Source organism: Neophocaena asiaeorientalis, unplaced genomic scaffold (assembly GCF_003031525.2).
Source record: "Neophocaena asiaeorientalis asiaeorientalis breed wild unplaced genomic scaffold, Neophocaena_asiaeorientalis_V1.1 scaffold114, whole genome shotgun sequence".
NCBI lineage: Eukaryota > Metazoa > Chordata > Mammalia > Artiodactyla > Phocoenidae > Neophocaena > Neophocaena asiaeorientalis.
In genome coordinates, this window is record NW_020173116.1 from 8816849 (window position 1) to 8835913 (window position 19065).

A 19065-nucleotide genomic window follows, 5' to 3' on the forward strand; every position below is an offset into this window, starting at 1 on the left:
CCGCTCCCACGTCTGGGGGGGCCAGTTAGGTTCCTCTGTTCGGCGCCGCCTCCAAGGTGGGGCTCTCGGTAGAAGGCAGGACGCTGGCGTGAAGCAGCATGCTTCAGAAACAGCCTGCTGCCTGCGGAGACGCAGGGCATGACCAGACGCTCTGCCCCCGCTGTCGCCTTACAGCTGGGGGCCTCGTGCCTGCCGAGCCCCTGGGTCCCTGGTCCCTGCAGCTCTGGCCTTTCCCCGGAAGAGATGATGGGGTTGTGTGCCAGGCAGCTGAGATCCAGCTGCTGCCGCCGCCTCCTTGCCCCCCTTTGGGTGGGTTAAGGCCCAGCTGGGCCAGGGATGGGCCGCTGGCAGTGGGACTTGTCATTTCTGAACCGGGCAGCTTTCATTCAAGGCAGGGTCTCGCTCCCTTGTCGGAGCCTCTTGGTAAATCCTCCTTGGGTTTGTCAGACGCCCTCCCCCTCCAGTCCGCCTGCAGTCTGTCCCCAGGGTGCGCTCTCACTTGAGCCTGTGTTTCCCCGGTGTCCCCGTCCTCCACTCTGCCATCTGTGAGGGGTTCGACTTTCAGTTCCCCAAACCTGTGTTTGGTTCATGGAACTGTTTTGTCTTTGTTCGTGCTCTCATTTTTTTTTTTTTTTTTTTTTTTTTTTTTTTTTTTATTGTGTTTCTTTAAAAAAATTTCTGAAAGTTCATTGCTCATTTCTCTTTAATATTGTCTTGCTTGCAATTTAAACATTTTTCTGCAGATTTAAAAAAAAGTTACTGATTGGATTTTTTTAAATGCAGGAGATAGTTCATTTAACTGGATATACTGTTGTATTCATAACTGAAATGTCCTCTTTTTCTAGGCACGTCCCATATTGTTCAAATATATAGACAAATTTAAGTGCAGTTTTAAAGTTACTTAAAGGAGCATTTATTTGTGATATTTAGGGCTTGACTTGTACCTGTGTGTGCCATACAGATCAGCTCTGTTGTGCTCATGGGAGTAGGAAGCGTTTGAGAGAGTCTGACTCTGCTGATCAGCGCTCAAAAGAAACTTATGAAACCATATGCCTCTAAATTACCTGCACACGGTCCTTAAGTTAAACATCTGAGCACAGCCGGGAAGCCGTTCAGACCTCGGCATGATCAGGAGGATCTGGAAAAGCCAGACTGTGAGCCATTTGTTTTACTCAATCTCTTGTCCTCAGGGACCAGAGCTGGGCTCTGTCGTGACTCCCGATGCCCTTCCAAGTTCCTGGGGCACTTGTTTTGGCCTAATGGGCGGGGTTGTGTTCACACCAGCGTATTTACTGCCTGTGAACAACTCCATGCCTCTTTGAAGGCATTCTCTCTTTTCGTTCCAATTCTCTACCCTGTCCTGGGTCCTTGGTTTTCATCTTTCATCAAGGAGTCGCCCTGCCTCAGACCCGCCTGGGGTCAGGGCTCCGCAGGGCCCACTGACCAGTCCCCCTCAGCACGGACCGCAGAGGCTCCGTGAGCCTCCCACTCCTCCTGGTTTTCCACCAAGTGACCCGTCTGCAAGCTGTCAGGATTTGGTGACTTCCATTACCTCCCCGACACACTCTCTCCTGCTCTCCTCATCCCCGAAGAGTCCTTCAAACCCTGGACCAGGTTTCTCTTAACCTGAGATCTATGGGTTGCACCCCAGGTCCACGTACCCCTGAGATTGTGTGCTAAAATCTGCATGTGTGTGGAGCAGTCCACAGTGGGCATCAAATCTCAGGGGCCTCTGTGATCTAAGAGGAGATCCCTCTCTCCCATTTGATTGAAGGATGAGTCTACCCGGTGGGTTTAACCCCTGATCCCTTCTCAGGCATGGTCCCAGCCCAGCAGTTTGGGATCACTGCAGATCATGAAGACAGGCTTCTAAACCCTTCTCCTCATAGAGCCTCGGGATCTTGGAGGAAGGGTTATGGGGAGACAGAAATCTGTATTTTTCCAAGGCCTGGGGTAATTCTGATTTTAGCCAGACAGATGTTGAACAGTCACCACTGTGCGTCACACACCCCATGGTGGTTTCCCTCTTTGTGAAGTAGGCAGTCTCAGGATATTTGCGCTCCAGTGAAGACGCTGAAGTCTTCAACATACAGAGGCCTTTAATTTTGCTCTATTTTCTGTCCCGTTGGCCAGTTTAAGAAGTCATTGCCAAAGACGATTAGACAGAAGATCCCTGCCACCACCCTTCTGGACAATCCAGGTTGTCAGAGTCTCCGTTCAGCTGGTTCTAGTTATTCTTGAGGATCTGAAACTACCTGTTTCAGGATCCTAAAACATTCTTTGAACTGAAAAGTTTAGACATAAAATAAAATAAGCTTTTAGCCCAAACGATCCGTTTTCAAACTTGTCTGTGTCAGGTGGCACACCCAGTTAACCAGGAATTTTAGAGTTTTTAAGGGAGAAGAGAACTTGAAATGAGTACTTCCCGATGTGACTCAGTGTAGGTGAAATTGAGTTAAACTTGGTATTCTTTGAGGGACCTGGAGGGATGTTCCAATTCTAGACTTCCCTCAATCATAAACGTTTTGTATTTGGCTTAACCATCGTAAAGATTGGCATGCATGTGTCTGGTATATGGGTTTCATGACTGGACCCTAACCTTTTGGATCTCAGCAGCCGACCTTGAGCCCGGGCTCTAGAGTCAGTCAGGGCGGTGGGCTCTGAGCTGCACGCTCGATTTACCGGTCAGTCTCTCTCACTGCAAGTTTGCTTCCAGATGTCGTGAGCCAGCGTGGGCTCCGGCACATGCAATGGGATGGACGTGGGGGCTTTATCTCATTGTGACACGTTAACCTGCTCTTCCCGAAGAGTGTGTCATGTTGAAGTACCAGCAACATGAATGTTGACCACCGGTGGATCGGGCAGGGAGCTCCAGGCAGCCCGACCACCTTCGTGTGACTCCTGGGGAAGAGGCAGGCAGGCCCCCGGCCTCTTCCCCGAGGCTCAGTTTAGCCGGCTTACTGCCAGCTGCTGCTGCAGTTGCACTAAGCGTTGAGTTGCTCGTGTTTGAACCGTGTGCCGCTCCTTAATCATCCATGTCACCCTCCATTTCTGTGCAGATTGCAGTCCCCCTCCTGAAGAGTCCAGCCCAGGTACGTGGTTTCTGTTCAAGGCTTCTGCAGATGTCTTCTTAACATTCAGGGCGTGTTTGTAGCTAAACTGTCAAAGGTTACCTTGTACTCCCAGAGTCAGGAAAACATTTTAGGAGTTTCCTCATTGTGAGGGATGTAGCAACTTTTCTTAGGTTTGCCGAGGGGCCAGTCGGGCTGGTATTGTGGCCAGAAGCAGGCTACCACATGCGTTTTTGTCACTTTCCCGTCCTAAACCCTTTTCAGAAGTTAGCGTCCACGAGCGCATTAGGCTTCCTGAAGTGGGTGGCCTGGCTAAGAGAGGTACACGATGGTACGTGACGCTTCCTGTGATTTCACCTGAGCTTGCGAGCGTCCCATGGAGGGGGAGGCAGATAAGAGGTAGCTGTCCAGATGCTGTGGCACGGTAATCACACAGCCTCCTCTCTTCTGAGCCTGGCTGCAGCCTTAGACTTCCTGTCAGGCACTGCTGTGGGCTTCAGGTGGAGTTAGTGCTAGAAATGGAATCTTTCGGACTGCATTTGCATGTAGAAATCAGTGTTTGTGACTCCGTTCAGGGGTCGGCAGACCACTGCTCCTAGCGAATCCCGTCCACCGCCTGCTCTTGTAAATACCGTTTTCCTGGAAATAAGTCACGCCCATTCGTTCACGTACTGTCCACGGCTGCTTTGGGGCAGTGCCAGAGTCCGGTAGTTGTGACAGAGACCCTGTGGCCTTCAAAGCCTAAAGTGTTGACTGTCTAGTCCTTTACAGAAAAATGTGCCGACCCCTGCTCTAGTTCATATCGAATTTCCTCGATGTGGCTTGTGGTTTTCCCAGAGGGAGCATGAGACCCCCAAGTACGATGTTGTGGGGTTTTTTCCCCCTTACACTCCAAAACGCAGCTACCCAGTCAGCCTGAGGATTACATCCCGCCCCCTGACTGCATGTAAATATGACACAGCAGGCCACCTGCCTTGTGTCTAGGGTGCAGCCAGCTGTGATTGCGGGATTTACCGCACTATTCCCGTCAGCTTTCAGAACATCCTCTCACCCACACAGCTCCGCTCGCGGCCGTGACTCCAGAACCCCCCAGTTTGCTTTCAGCCCCTCAGTTTCTCGCCCCAGAAACGTTAGTTTGGTCACGAGCAGGTCTCCAGCTCCGGTTCCCTGGGCCCTCCCCAGCACCTCCCCTGGCCTGGGCCTGGCTCCTTCCCACCTGCCTCTGGACTCCCAGTCCCCCCAGCTTACCTGCAGGGACAGGTCGGTGTCTTCTCGCTGCGCTGTCTCCCCCGAACCCCGTGGCGGTGACCATCCCCAGCAGTTAAGGCCAGGAAAGGGGGTGGCGGCCTCATGACCCTGGCCCGAGGCAGTTCGGGGCTTTCCTCGGCTCTGCGAGCCCTGCAGTTTGTAGAGCCGAGGGGAGGTCTAGCGGGTTCCCAGGCAGCACTCGGGCAGCCTGGCTTGTACAGCTCTCCTCGTCTTCTGTGAGCTCTGTCACTTCCAGAAGCTTTGGTGGCCTGTCCACAGTTGATGTCGGATGGACTAAAAGGTCCCCTGCCAAGGGTTCCTTTAGCTTTTCCTACAGAGCTGTATTTAGTCTGAGTTAAAACACACCATTTTCTCTCTCTCTCCCTACTTTCTCCTTTCCCTCCCCTATTAATGAGAAAAAAAGAAAATACACAAAAGCAAAGCTACCTAAAGTAGCATAGTCCTGGATTGGCCACCCATCAGTGACTGTCCAGGTGAGCAGTGACCCATCAGTGACTGTTCCAGGTGAGCAGTGAGATCAGGAGCTTGTCCCACAAGGGGCATCAGCTCCAGCACGATGGGTGTTGCTTAGGCACTGGTGTTTTTTGTTCATTGCCAGACTTTCTCGATGTAGAAGGCAGAGTAAACCCCCTCACCAACCCTAACGTCCCAGACACCTGTACTTAACTAGGTTCTGGTAGAAATCTCATCACTGTCCCTGAAATTTATTTTGTTTGGAAGTTCTGAAGTTTGGTTGCCCCTCGTGTTGACCCAAAATGTATTATCCCCAGCGGCTCTTCGCTATGTAGTCAGATGTGTGTACAAGTGGCCATTCTTTTTGTGTGTCTGGGAAGACAGCCTTTCTGAGGCTTTCCTTACCCATATTACTAGTCCTCTCTCTGTGGATTAAGTGAGAAAACAGAGAGTGAGGCACTCACAGGTGTTGACTTAAGGGCTGGTTGATGCTCTCATTGAACTCCGGAGCCATCCAGACACGGCTGAGCCCTTCTCTGGGCGGACATCAGGCTCAACTCCCGCCCAGGGCCACATCTCTTCTCCGGAACAAACCCTGAGTACTTTTTTTTAACCATTCTTCCAATTCTACAGTTTTTTTTCAGTGTCTTTTTTTTTTTTTTTGTCTGGTTTGTTGTTTTTTCTCTAATGCAGCAAAACGAAGTCATTCTTACGGGGATCCTGCTTAAACAGAAGTAGGCAGAGTAAAAAATTGTATGCAGAGGGCTTGCTCAGTCAAATAAGACCACTTGTATATTCTGATCATTTTCAGGTTAAAATGATCATGAGTTGCATAGTGATTACATATATATATTCATGTTAAGTGGAACAGAAAGTAAAATTGGCAACACTTGCTCTAAGAGCACTTACTTCTGAGGTGAAGCATAGTCTCAATGACTGCCTACCTTTCCCCAAACTACTTGGCTATTAAAACTTAATGCCCATTGGCCTTTTCTGACAGTTGTTGAATATAATTGCCATGGATTCAACAGAGTTCTTCAAAGAAACAAAAACATGGTCTCTGAGAATTTTAGAGGAAGAAAGACGTGGATATTATCCACAACAGTCCCCCCGTTTTACCGCGAAGGGCCCCTGTGGCTGAGGGGTCAGGGGACCTGCCTGCGGCACACCCACCACTGCTCAGTAGCAGCCGGGGCCTGGGACTCACATTTTCCGCTCCTCCATGCAGGGTTCTTTTTCATTGTGATTTATTTGCCAGGACCTTTTTGCTATAGACTTTCTAAATGTAAGCCTGCTTTTTTCCACTAGAGATAGAAATCCTTGTCCATGTACAGTGTGTCTGCATATACATACACTCAGATCATTTCCAAATTTTGAATGGCTACGTAGACTTGAAACTCTGTGCTGACCAAACACTGAGCGCAGGGCAGTCCTTTTGTAGGTTTTGGGCGTTCCTCTGAACTTGTTTCTCAGCAAAGCGTGAAGCACACAGTTTGAGAGAGCAGAGCCACAGCTCCCTTATCTTTTTAAGATTCTGTTTATCTGAGACGGAGCTGACCGTCCTAGCAGCTGCACTGCTCACGAGGCCAGGGCCTGTCCTGAGTGGGGCGACGGCCACGGGCATCCTGTGACCCTCACCATCACAGGAGGGTGCCCTGCCCGGGCTGCACACCACTGCCTTCGCCGCGCTCCGAGTGGGCGCACCCAGTGGTGATGATCCAGTGCCTGTTTCTGGGCTTGGTGGCCTGTTAAAAAAATATAACTGATGGGGGCATGTCTTTTCTCGTCTAAATGTCTTCCAAATAGGAAGGACCAAGAAGAGCCAAAGCCAAAAATACCTTTCACTCTGTTTTTCTCCCGAGGTTCTATTTTTAAAAAGTTGTTTTGGTACAGGGTCAAAGTTTCCTTATATTCCAAAAACAGAACAACCCCACTAAGCCAGGAATAGGGGGAGTCCGGCAGGAAGGTGGCGGCGGGGAAGAAAGCGCAGGAGGCGGGGACGCTGAGGGCTGCGGCTGCGTAGGCGGGGAGGGTCCTTCCGCAGTGGTGGGTGGGGCCTGCGCCCGCTGCGCAAAGGCTTGGCCAGGCTGGGTTGGCCTTGCTCCGGAAGCCCGGGGCTCTGCCTCGCCACCTGGATCAGAGCCAGACAGCAGGTACCCCGCGAGGGACGGCGGTGCCGGGAGGCACTGGCCTCCGCAGACACAGTGTGTTCTTGCTGAGTCATGACTCCCAGAGCTCGCTGTCATCTTCCTTGAAAGGAACAGTCGGGGCCGGGAGTGTGTTAGAGTCCCCAGAGGGGGTGTCGGCGGTCCCCGAGGAGGGCTGATGGTGCGTTTGCTGGAGAAGCTTCAGGCTAGGCGGGCAGAGACCGGGGCTGAACTTGGCGCCACTTCTGGGCCGTGCAGAGGCGGGAGGGGCAGGCGGGGTGGCAGGGCCGGTGCGGGACTGGGGGCCGGGGGCCTTCGAAGCGCCGCCGTCTGAGCCGACCGCCCCTCGTGCCAGGTGAGTGGAGCGAGGCCCTGTACCCGCTGCTGACCACCCTCACGGACTGCGTGGCCATGATGAGCGACAAGGCCAAGAAGGCGATGGTCTTCCTGCTCATGCAGGACAGCGCTCCCACCATCGCCACCTTCCTGAGCCTGCAGTACCGCCGCGACGTGGTCTTCTGCCAGACGGTAGGTGAACCTGTCCCTCTCTGCCGGTTGAGGAAACCAGCGTGGCGCTGTGCCCTCCCGCCTGTGGCTTTGCCCGTGTGGCCTGAGGCCTGGGTGTTGGCCTTGGAGGGAGGGGGAGGGGAGCTGCTGGATCGCAGGTGCTCAGGACAGTCCGGCTTCACACCTGCTCCCTGGGAACCTGCCCCAAGGAGCCTGGGGTCACACCGGCCCTGGTGCCACCTTTGTTCTTCCCTGCAGAGGAGTTCATTGAGGGAAGACGCGCAATCTGTTTTCTGGTTTACAAAGCGGCAGGTATTAGACCCGCTCAGGCACAACTCTATTCCGGTGATTTCGATTTCCCTTCAGAGGAGGGAAGAGCTTAAATGAGCATCACCAGTTTTCAGGTGCAGTAATCTGATTAGCAGAGGGAATGGCGGCAGAGGCTTGGTGGGTTCTGTGCGGCTTCCTGACCCCGCGAGGCCGGGGCTGTGCACGGGGCACCCCGTTCTCCACTCCTGCCCCTCGTCGTGAGCACCGCGCTTTCCAGCCGGCGCTGAGTGTTGATCTTTGGGCATAGAGGCCTTTCCTTTCACCGCGGGGAAATCATTCTGGGCTTCCAGAAGGTTCTGGACCAGGAGTGACCCCAAGGTCGGGTCGAAAGCTGAACCAAAACCAGATGGACCTTTGGAAGCGAGCCCTCCCGTGGCCTCTGCACTCCTGGTCCCAGGCCCCGACGGTGAGGGGCCGCCACAGGCAGAGCAACGCGGGTGCAGGAACCGGGGCGGGCCAGGCGCGAGGTGAGGCCGTGTCTGTTCCCTGCAGCTGACCGCGCTCATCTGTGGCTTCGTCATCAAGCTGAGGAACTGCCTGCACGACGACGGCTTCTTGCGGCAGCTCTACACCATCGGGCTGCTCGCCCAGTTTGAGAGCCTGCTGAGCACCTACGGTGAGCCGCCCGGGCTGGGCTTGTGAGAGCCTCCGTGTGTGGCCCCTCTCGTCTCCCTGAGTGGTTTTCTGGTACACAGGTAACACGTACTGATGAAAATGTATCCAAAGACCCCAATAGGTGACAAAGAACTAAAAAAAGCCCTATATAGTTACACACACACACACACACACACACACACACACACACACACACCGCTTGTGGCCCATTTCTGCACCCACTAAATTATTAGAAGGAAAGTTGCTGGGTCACACAGTAGGAGTATTTAAAAAATTTGTTGGTATTTCCAAATTGTCTTATAAATGCTCTCTTCTACTCACCTTCGTTTTCTGTTTATTTCTTCTTAGAAGGTAAAAACGGGTAATTTTTTTTAAAGTATCTGTTAATCTTTGGAGTTCTAAGACATTGAAGAAATATCAAAAGATCTAAAGAATACGGAAAGATCACAACGCCTAAAGAGCCGGCTTTGCCTTCTGAGGTTCCCACGTGTAGGTCCCCCACCCCTCCCTTCGCCAGGAAAGGGCCGGGGACTACAAGGCGTGGTCGCACCAGCTGCGCTTTTTAACGTGGCCAGAGGACTTCAGTAGTGGGCTTTACTCACGGAGAAGTGAGGCACTTGGCCAGCCTCCCCCCAGCTCTCACCGCCTCGTCACTGCCACCCTGAGCTCATTGCTGGCCTTCCGTGGCCACGCTGAGTCCAGGGGAGAGCGCAGGTCCCCTCTGCCTGACAGCCTTTCCCTCTCTTGCCTCCAGGGGAGGAGCTGGCCATGCTGGAGGACATGAGTCTTGGGATCATGGACTTGAGGAACGTGACCTTCAAAGTCACTCAGGCTACTTCTAATGCATCAACTGACATGCTGCCCGTCATCACAGGAAATCGGTAGAAATGTTTTTCTGATTCTCAGAACTAGCGCAGTTTTCATCTGTGTTCATCACATGTGATGCACGTTTCATTTTTGCTTTATTCCGTTTCATTCAGCTGGAAACGCTCATCCCAGCCCGCTACACTCATTTCACAGCCCTTTACAGGTCGGTGACCGGCAGCTAGGAGGTCTCCAAGCCGGGCCAGGCCGCTGTCCCGTCCTGAGGCCAGCAGGGCCTTCCTCTCCTTGCTCGCCTGTCTCGCATCTCCCTGTCGCAGGCCTGACCCTCCTCTTCTCCTGCGTTTCAGGGATGGCTTTAACGTGCGGATCCCCCTGCCGGGGCCCCTGTTTGACGCCCTGCCCCGGGAGATCCAGAGCGGGATGCTGCTGCGGGTGCAGCCCGTGCTCTTCAACGTGGGCATCAACGAGCAGCAGACGCTGGCCGAAAGGTGCGTGCCGGGCCACCTCTGTGGGCCAGGGGCTGCATCCGTCGGTCGCTGAGCTGCCGGAGAGCGTGTACTTAGTCCTCTTCGGGCTCCAAGGGCCACCTGGACTTTGTTATCCCTCCTTCCTTTAAGTTCAGCCACATACCGGGCTCGTCTTTGGTGCTGGAATACAAAGATGAACCAGACGAGGTCTGTGTCCTCGAGAGACGGGCTGGTAGCAGAGATGTGGCCGCAAGGATTAAGATGAACGCAGGGAGTAGGGGCCCTGGTGGGGCCTCGGGGTCTGGGAGGGCTTCCTGGAAGTGGGTTTTAAAGAGTAAGTAGGAGTTGGTTATATGAGGAGGTGGAGGAGAGACCTGGCGTCCCAGGCCAAGGAGCCTGAACAAAGGCAGGTGGGGAGAAGCCACGTGGGGCCGGAGGCTCAGGTAGCAGGCAGCAGTGGGCAGGGGTGAGGATGGAGAGACCTGGATGGCAGGCATAGAGCCACGCCTTGGTCCAAAAGGCCTGCGCCTCGTAAACTCCTCCAGGGTCACCTGCCAGGCAGCAGGGAAGAGTCACGTGTGCCCACGTGTGCAAGAGTGTGTGCAGGTGTTGGAGAGGAGGAGGGGATTGGGTGTGTGTAGCTTCTGATGACCTTCTGTTGGTACGTGAAGACCTTTCCTGTCACGTCATTACATGCATGTGATCTCCATGTTTTAGAACTGAAAGATACCTTAAAGTTCTTGCTGTTAAGGACATGTGGTCTCCAGGACGACATGCCATATTCCTGTTGAGCCTCTGAGCCCAGTGGTCAGTGTCCATTGACCCCCAGGTGTAGGGTCCTCCCCACACGGTCGGAGACCTTTCAGTGGGACAGGACACCATCAGAGTCACATCTGAAGAAGGTCATCTGCCGGCCGTGTGCTGGAAAGATGTGAGGGGCCAGATGTGACGAGGGGGTTGTCGGGAAGAGTCCGGGCCAGAGGCGGTGACCTGGGTCAGGCAGGGGCAGTGCAGATGAGAAGGGACAGACTGGAGAGCCGAGACGTGGTCTTCAGTGGGGCAGGTGTGAGAGGCAACGAGGAGAGGAACAGAGCAGGCCCCTAGGTGGGTGGTGAGTAGCGAGTCCTAACCGGGAGAGGGGTCACGCTGGGGGCAGTTGGAGAGCTGGCCTTAGGCTGAGGGCGCCAGCCCAGGAAGCAGAGATCCGGAAGGTGTAGCCAGAGGTGAGGTGCCCACTTCAGGGAGCGTGGGCAGTGTCGGGGCCCCAGCAAGGAGGTGTCCTCAGGAGGAGGTAACATCCCCTGTGTCTGGCAGCTGCTGTTCCTGACTGCAAGAGTGGTTTCTGAAAAAGGTGTTTCTGGAAAGGTTTCTGCAAAGGGTTGAGGCCAGGCCAGATTGGAGTGAGCAGAGGGCCAGGTGGTGGAGGACATGGCAGTGGACAGGGGACACGGGAGGCCGGGTCCGTGCTCTGCTTGCTTGTCTGCTGCTAAACAAGGCCAGCTCACCTGTGTCCCAGGGCGACCCCCAGGGAGCAGGTGCCTGGAGGAGAAAAAGCCATTTTGGGCATGAGGGGTGGTCGGGTTGCGGTGGACCCACAGGAGGGCATCCTGCCCCCTGAGGGATGACTTTGGGACTGTGAAGAGGCTGCCGTGCACGGAGGTCGCTGGGCGGGAAGTGGTGGAGGGGGCGTGCGTCCAGGCCTGGGACTCCAGGGCTGCGTGTTTGATGAGCACCTGCGCCTTCCTCACGGGTGGCTTCCCTCCCAACTCGCCGTAGGCCTGGCTCCCTGTGTGGTGAGGGGAGGGCTGGGGCCCTGCACTCCATCCAGCAGGAACAGCTGGTCGGGTCTGGTCATCCAGCAGCAGGGCGACTTCCGATTCGAAGATGGGACTGTCTTGATTCCCCAGCCAGAGCCCCACTGCCGGCCCCGCTCCCGGGCGCCTCCGGGGTGGGAGGATGGGGACCCGGGGCCGCGTGGCGGGGCTGCCCAAGAGCCTGGGTGTCTCGCAGGCATGCCTGTCACAGGTCACGCAGGGTTCCTGCTCATGAAACGTATTCAGACTTGTCACCAACACGGGAGAGATGACCTTAAGCTTGGGGGGAGGAACGTGGCTTAGAATCTAGACGTGCGCCATAAGGATCGACAGAATCGACATCGTTACCTTTAACGCGGTCACCGTGGCGCTAGAGGCAGCGACATTAGCCAACTAACAGTGTCCCCCTGTGACCCCTGAAGGTTTGGCGACACGTCTTTACAAGAAGTTATCAACGTGGAGAGCTTGGTGCGGTTAAATTCCTACTTCGAGCAGTTTAAGGAGGTTTTGCCAGAGGATTGTAAGTATCTCTTCACCACGGCAGGTCCCCACCCGCTGTCTTTCGTCCCTCGAGGGGTTTGAGGTTTGCTTAGCGACCTTTGATGCTGATGCTGACCCCCCTCCACCTCCCGCCCTATCACCAATGTGGTCGGCTGCTTTCATGCCCGAGGTCACCGTGCAAGACACGAAAGGGCTGAGGGTAGACCCTGGGGAGGGCTCGCATGGAGGCTGGGCCAGGGGGGTGCAGAGCCGAGGGGCCCCCCTGGTGTCTGAGGGGCATCTCACAGTCGCCGTGTGGCGAGGCTGCGGCGGTGCGGGTGGGTGACCACGCTGCACGGCCTCGAGGCCGGCAGGGACTGAGGGCTGGCACGTGGGGAGGCAGGAAACATGCCTGGAGCACGGGGGATGGAAGGGTCTTAAAGGTCCGAGCGAAGGGGCTAGAAAAACAGGCCTGTGAGATGCCAGAGGGTGGCAGGACTGGAGACCCTGCAGGGCCAGGTCGGGGCCCACGAGCGAGTGGGGGGACATGGTGTGGGCACAGGAGCTCAGGCGGGGGGGGGGCTCAGTCTCCCCATGAACTGAGGGCGTGAGCCCAGCACTGGGCTTGGTGGCCGTGAAGGCGGCTTGGGACGGGTGCTGTTGGAGCCATCGAGGCTCTGGCACTGACCACACATCGGAATTCACTGGGGAACCTGGGAAAATCCTCTTGCCAGGGGCCCAGCTCAGAGTGTAGAGGGCGGGGCCTCGGCCTCGGGAGGTTTAGAAACTCCCCGGGTGATCCCCGTGTGCTGCAACCAAGCTCGAGAGCGATGACGTTTAAGAGGTCAGTAAAATGCTTTTCTGAGGACTCAGCTGGAAGGTCATGGCACCTGGGCTCTCGGGATCCCAGGTACCGAGTCATCCTCGTGTTCTTCCACAGCGATCATAGTGACCAGTGACAGATTTGTCAAGTCCTTGCACGTGCCAGGCCTTCTACACACTTCCCATGAATTATCTAACTGATCCCACAGCAGCCTTGGGAGGCGGGCTTGGTTTCATACCCATTTGACATATAGTGACACTGAGGCATGGAGGGCAGGTCCCCCAAGGAACCCGGGTCAGGCCAGGTGGCCTGTGGCCAACGCCCACCTTCCGACTGCTCCGGAGGCGGGGACAGTGCCGGCTGCCCAGGCGTGGACTGAGGGGACGGGAGCGTGTGCGGGCCAGCCCCCTGGCTCGGGCGCCCTGAGGCGGAAGGGCCATGCTGGGGCATCAGGAGCCTTGTGCTCAGGAAGGGGGAGACTTGCGCTCAACGTTTTGGAGGGCGGCAGTTTCCAGTGAGGCGTGGCCCCGGGGGGTAAAGGCCCGGGAAGGGCGAGGCCTGCGGGATCAAAAGCCGGTAGCACTGCCCACGGCCCAGGACGCTGGGGGTGCCGCAGCCTGCGTGGCCCTCAGCCCGGTAGTTAACGCTCGTCCGCGAGGCTGAGGAAATGGGGCCCACCAGCAAGCGCCCCCAACTCTGCTGGGGCGCCAGTGTCGCTAATCGGGCCGGAAGTCAGGTCGTGCGTCTCCTCCAGGAGGCTCTGGTTCGCAGCCTCTGGGTTCCCACAGCCTCTGTCACACGCTGAGCCCTCTGGCCCGGTCCCCGGAGCAGCGTGGTGCTGGGCACCGAGCAGCAGCGTGAAGTGGTTGGCATGGGATCCTGCGTGCACCGGGGAGGTTGTGCGGTGGAAACGGGTGCACGGTTTCATCCCACAGTTGGTGGTGATTTGCGGATTCAGGCCCCCTGGCTGTTTTCCGTAGATGTGACCTCGAGGCTCTTCTGTTCTCCTCTGGTGGTCCTGGTATTTGAAAATCCCAGGCTTCTGAGGTGAGGTGGTCTGACTGATCTTCCAGCTGGAGGGGTCCTGGAGCGGCCTGGACACTGTCGCGGTGGAGGAGGCTGCCCTTCCCACCTCCCCCAAGGGTGGCGGCCCCCTCAGTGTCGCCACCCCCGGCCCTAAGCATCCTCCAGCCCTGGCGGCAGTTCTGAAGACCTGATGGATCTCCCTCACTCCCTCCCGTTCTCGATGATTCGAGCTCCCCCTCCAGCCCCTCGAAAGAGCTGAAAGGAGGCCAGGTGGTTGCCCTTTGCAGGTGGCACTGAAGTGGCAGTGAAAGTAACGGAGTGCTCACCGTGCTGGCCACCAGGCCCAGTCCCTGAACACAGGGCTCCTTTCTTGCTTCAGTCACACTGAACCTCTGGCTCCAGCCGGGACTCATCCTTTGGCCGTTTCCGGCGGCGCTGGCTGCCGTGGGCTAAGTCCCCGCAGGCGGCCCCAGCTCCACGACCCCACCTCTCTTCCAGGCCTACCTCGATCTCGGAGCCAGACGTGCCTGCCGGAGCTGCTGCGGTTCCTGGGTCAGAACGTGCACGCCAGGAAGAACAAGAACGTTGACATTCTCTGGCAAGCTGCTGAGGTGAGGGAAAAAATGTTCATAACAACAGCAAATTAAAACCTCAGCCAGGAGCGAAGAGAACAGATTTCTCCAGAAGGACACAATGAGAGTTGCTCACTGTAGGGCTGCCTGAATGCTGATAAGCCTGACACAGAGTCTACCCCCTGGGACGTGGAGTAACCAGGCTGGTGACAGTTGTCCCCTTCCGAAGCCCGCAGTCGATAACCAGCTAGAGCTCACGACCTGCTGCATCTTTGAATAGGTTCAAAGGGAGATCTCTGGGACCTCTGCCATCTCTTTAAACAATGTTTCTAGTACACTGCTGCTCAGCTCTCCTCATTTCCTCTGAAATGAAGTCCTTATAAAACCTCAGATACTTTCTCACCAATTTGTTTGTGGAGTTCCTGCTCTGAGCCCGGGTATCAGAGCAGTTTCACAGCTCGTCATTCACTCACCCCTGATGAGGGGACCTGTCCACACTGAGACTCACACACAGAGTTGGAATATTATTAGTCGGGCCTAATTCACACATGGGGAGACCCGCCAGCACCCCGAAGTGGCTGATAGTCCCCCCACAAAGACTGGAGCCTGGGGCTGCAGGCTGCCCTCTTGTGCAGGGGTGCACCTGTGGCCACCCTGCTGCACCTTCCAGAACCTCATGGAGCTCTGGATCCACCATCTATGAATGTAACTTTCTTTGACCCTATTTGTAGTTTGGTTTATGCCACGTGTCTGGGTCATGAACTCTCCAGCCTGTGGAATTTAGTGAGCACGTCCCCGTTCACTTCATCAGTTACGATTTTATTAATTCACTCTTCACCTAGCTCAGGGGCTGCTTAGAATCTTTTAAAAAAATTTTTGTCTATTCTCACAAGATGCCCATCTTCCTCCTGATGGTCTTGGCTGAACTTGTTTGGGTCCTTTCTGTCTTGTCCTTCTTCAGACACACAGTGCTTGGGACCACACTGTGTCCTCTGTAGAGCGGCACCCCTGGCAGTGGCTGCGTGGTCTCGGCTGAGGCCTCTTGGCCTGAGAAGCAGGCACGGGGCCGTCTGTAGGGCAGCCTGCAGCGCCTCTGGTGTTTTTCTGAGAACAGCAGGACACGGAGCCCACTGGCGTTAGGTCACATGGCTCTTCGTGAGATACCCATGTTGTTCTCACAATGCAGCATCTCCTACGGGTCCACAGGCCCTTATCTGAAGCTCTCGTGGGCAGGTGTTTTAGAATTCACAGGGCTCCACGTTTCGGAAAGGTGATACGGTGTACAGTTGGTGCCTAGGCGTGTGCTAGGGTGCACATCCCCAGGGGCTCTGGGGCAGCACCCTGGAATCAAACTCCTGAATACTGTCTTACTGAAAAGTAGGAATATGTATACAAAATGGGATAAATAAAAATTGTAGATAGTTTGACATCCCCTCAAGAGCTGGTCATGTTGACAAACGAGGCTGCCACAAACTTTATACCAAAAAAAAAAAGTCTTTTGTTCTAGGGCTTTCTCGATTCGGGGACTGTGTGCCTAGGATTGCTCCTAGTAATGCAGAGCAAATGCTCCCAGGTGTCCTTCCATGGGGAGACGAGGTGCCCTGAGGCGGCCTTTTCTCAGCAGGGGGGTTGCCCTCCACGGGAGCCCCTCACTTGGGAGGGGAGGTACGCTGGGCCCTGTACCAGGGCCCCGGGTCGAGCTGGAGGGGAGCCTGGTGGGCAGGAGGTGGCCACAGGGAAGTGGGTCTGCTGAGCTGTTCCCACCTGTGCAGACGAGGAAGCGTGTAGAGACCAGTGGGTCTGTGCTGTCACTTCCAGAAAGGCCTAGAGACTTGGCGGGGGCTGGGCATCCTGGGAGCTCTCTGACCTACCCCAGGGGGTGGGCAGCAAAGGGCTGGTCCGGGCAGAGCTGGGAATGTGGCTGAGCGGACGGCGGGTCCCCGGGAGGCAGCAGCGTCCTGTGGGAGAGGCCCCGGGAGGTGGCCCGGGGCAGCGACCTGTCCCGTCTCCCCCTAAGTAAAGCCTGCCTTCCCGTTGGCAGATCTGCCGCCGCCTCAATGGGGTGCGGTTCACCAGCTGCAAGAGCGCCAAGGACCGCACGGCCATGTCGGTGACACTGGAGCAGTGCCTGATCCTGCAACACGAGCACGGCATGGCCCCGCAGGTCTTCACGCAGGCCCTGGAGTGCATGCGCAGGTGAGTCCCCCGGGCCCGGCGGCCGCGCTCTAGTTTGGCTTTGGAAAATTCCTCCACGTCTGCCAAGTCAAACTCCAGGCCCATCACATCCAGTGTCCTCTTTTGAGTCAGGGGGAGAAAAGAGCCGGCGCTGTGTCTGAGTGGGGCTGCACTGAAGCGGGCGAGCCGAGGCAGCGGGGAGGGAGGTGGTGAGCTCGGAGGCGGCCGTGTGGCTGCCCTTTGGTGCCCGGTGTGCCCCGGCCACTCATCTTGCTGTGGGTGCGACTCAGGGCCCAGGCATCCCAGCAGGCCCTGGCTGTTCCCATCCCGCGTTGTCTCTTTTCAAACCGAGGGGAGACCGAGCGTCCGCAGGCTGCGCCGGTTGGCTCCGCTTCTCCCAGTGGTGGCCTGGGTTTGCTTTCATGAGCCCAGTGTCCAGTGAGTGTTTCCTGGCAGCAGCCCCTCCCCTGTCCCTGTGCCGTGGCCACCTTGCCCTAATGATGTTCTGATTCCGAGGCAGCAGGCGTGTTTGCAGGATGAAACCTGGGACTAAAACTCTGCCCGCTGCAGAGCGATGCCTTGTTTCCGGCACTGCCGGGGAGCACCTCCCCTCACATACCAAAGAAAGGATAAGAAACCTGCTCCTCCTGTCTTCTTCCATGTGGCCGCCAATGCTGTTCCAGTCTCGTTTCCAAGTCACTTCTACTGAATGTTCTGTACCATTTGTCCTCTCACCAAATTCTTCAAAGCATTCAATTCTCTTATCCTTTCTGTATGTCTCTGCCGTTTCACCTTCTCACAGTCTTACACGAAAGCAATGCCTGAGCGTCTGCCTCTTGACAGTAGCGTTTTGTAGAACTGGAACCGTTTGTTCCTGTTTGGTCTTTCCAAGTTCACCCAAACCTCGTGACCTCAGGGCTGCCTGTTGATGCACTTTTAGAAAGTTCACCCTCTCCCTGCCTCGGCCTCAGGGAGGCGGTGGGGTCTCAGCATCCCTGGTGCGGTCAGCTGCGAGGTGGAGGGGAGGACCGCACTGGTGAGACGCAGGCCGCCGGCCGCAGAGAGACGAGAAAAATGGAGGGACACAGCTCTAGCTGTGGGGCAGATACTAGGATGAGGTCCGTGCCGTAGGCGTGCGCCAGGTGTACGGTTGGTACCCCTCTATCTGTGAACACATTTGACGAAAACAAGTTTGTTCTGACTGTTGTCTGAGCACAAAGGTCTCGGGAGACCAGGGAACTCCTTAGACACACGGGCGGCCCCATCTGCTGGCCTGCAGCCCGCCAAGGGGCTGTGGGCAGTTACCCACACGTGCACAGGTGAACTGGGAGGCTTACAACACACGAGGCACGCTCACAACTTTGATCACGTGGGTGATTGCTATTCCTTGTAGGAAAATAAGAAAATCCACATAAGCCCCTACCCCAGTGACTCCCGCACCAGCCCATAGCCCACAGGACAATTCTCCGTGTTCCTGCTACCACAGGGAACACTGCTAACGTCCTGATGGATGTTCAGATACATGCGTGTGTGTGTGAGCGTGCTTAACCCACACGTCGGTCAACTTACCCAGTCCCTGAATAGTACACAAAACGTGCACGAACAGACGCAGATGGGTGTGTTACTCTGCCCACGGGTTTAGTCTGCTGTTCTCACTTAACTGTCTCGTGAGCTTTTGTTCAGGTTAACGAATGTGGGCCTTATGTTCAGCACACCGTAATTTATCCAATTTGCTGTCCTTGAATCTTTAAGCTGTGCACCGTGTGCCAGCACTTTAAATAAGGGTGCAGTGAACACCCTTGTGTTTTCTCCTACCCACGTCTGCCCTGTTGATTCCTTAGGCTAAAGAGTGTACACCCTTGTAAGGCCTTTAATACAAATGGACAGGTTGTTCCCATACCAGTCACACCCAGTGTCCCAGGGGCCTGCCCACCACCCGCTGGGTAATCATCCTGCCACTGCTCTGAGCGCCTCTGAGCCTGGGAAGTTGGCCTTGCTTTCCTACATTACGGCAGGGACCCTGGGGTCCTGAGTAGGGAAGGACCCTCCTCCCATGGGACGGGCACCATTCCCTTGGCCTCCCTCTGCTTCTCTGAAACCCCTTCTGCCTCCAATCACAGATGTCTTTTTTAAGTTTATTTAGGTTTTTCTGAATTTTCTAAAACCTCTGCCATGATCATATGTTACGTTAATAATCATTGAAGAAGTTATTCAAAACCAAAGCAAAGCTCGATGCCATCTCGCCTCTGCCGCCCTCGGGATCCTCAGAGCACCAGCCCCGGGTGCCGTGCTCGCCACCCTTGTCCACCCGACCTCATGCATTTGTTTCCATGTGACACTGTTACCCGCCGCCAAAAAAAAAAGGCCGCAGGCTCCAGGTGGCTGGTCGGTAGCTGGTGTTTCTGGCTGCGGTGTGGCCAGGAGCCGCGGGGCAGCCCGGAGCCCTAAGGAGGCAGCAGGAGGTTTGGCCATGCCCTGCGGTGGTTCTCTT

General features: G+C 55.8%; 1 protein-coding gene across 25 annotated transcripts in view; it reads left to right on the forward strand.

Annotated features, from left to right (window-relative positions):
• INPP4A (inositol polyphosphate-4-phosphatase type I A) overlaps positions 1–19065 on the forward strand; it is a 158334-nt gene that overhangs the window by 112397 nt on the left and 26872 nt on the right. For 24 of the 25 annotated variants that reach the window (XR_003003115.1, XR_003003114.1, XR_003003116.1 and 21 more), the window contains 8 exons: positions 3060–3092; positions 7296–7468; positions 8270–8393; positions 9147–9273; positions 9565–9705; positions 11921–12018; positions 14326–14438; positions 16441–16595. Coding sequence is in view for 12 of the 25 variants with exons in the window: in XM_024743839.1 (XP_024599607.1) it covers positions 3060–3092; positions 7296–7468; positions 8270–8393; positions 9147–9273; positions 9565–9705; positions 11921–12018; positions 14326–14438; positions 16441–16595 (964 nt within the window). In the remaining 13 variants the exon portion in view is untranslated. The remainder of the gene's footprint in view (positions 1–3059; positions 3093–7295; positions 7469–8269; positions 8394–9146; positions 9274–9564; positions 9706–11920; positions 12019–14325; positions 14439–16440; positions 16596–19065) is intronic. The other variant, XM_024743847.1, reaches the window with a different exon arrangement.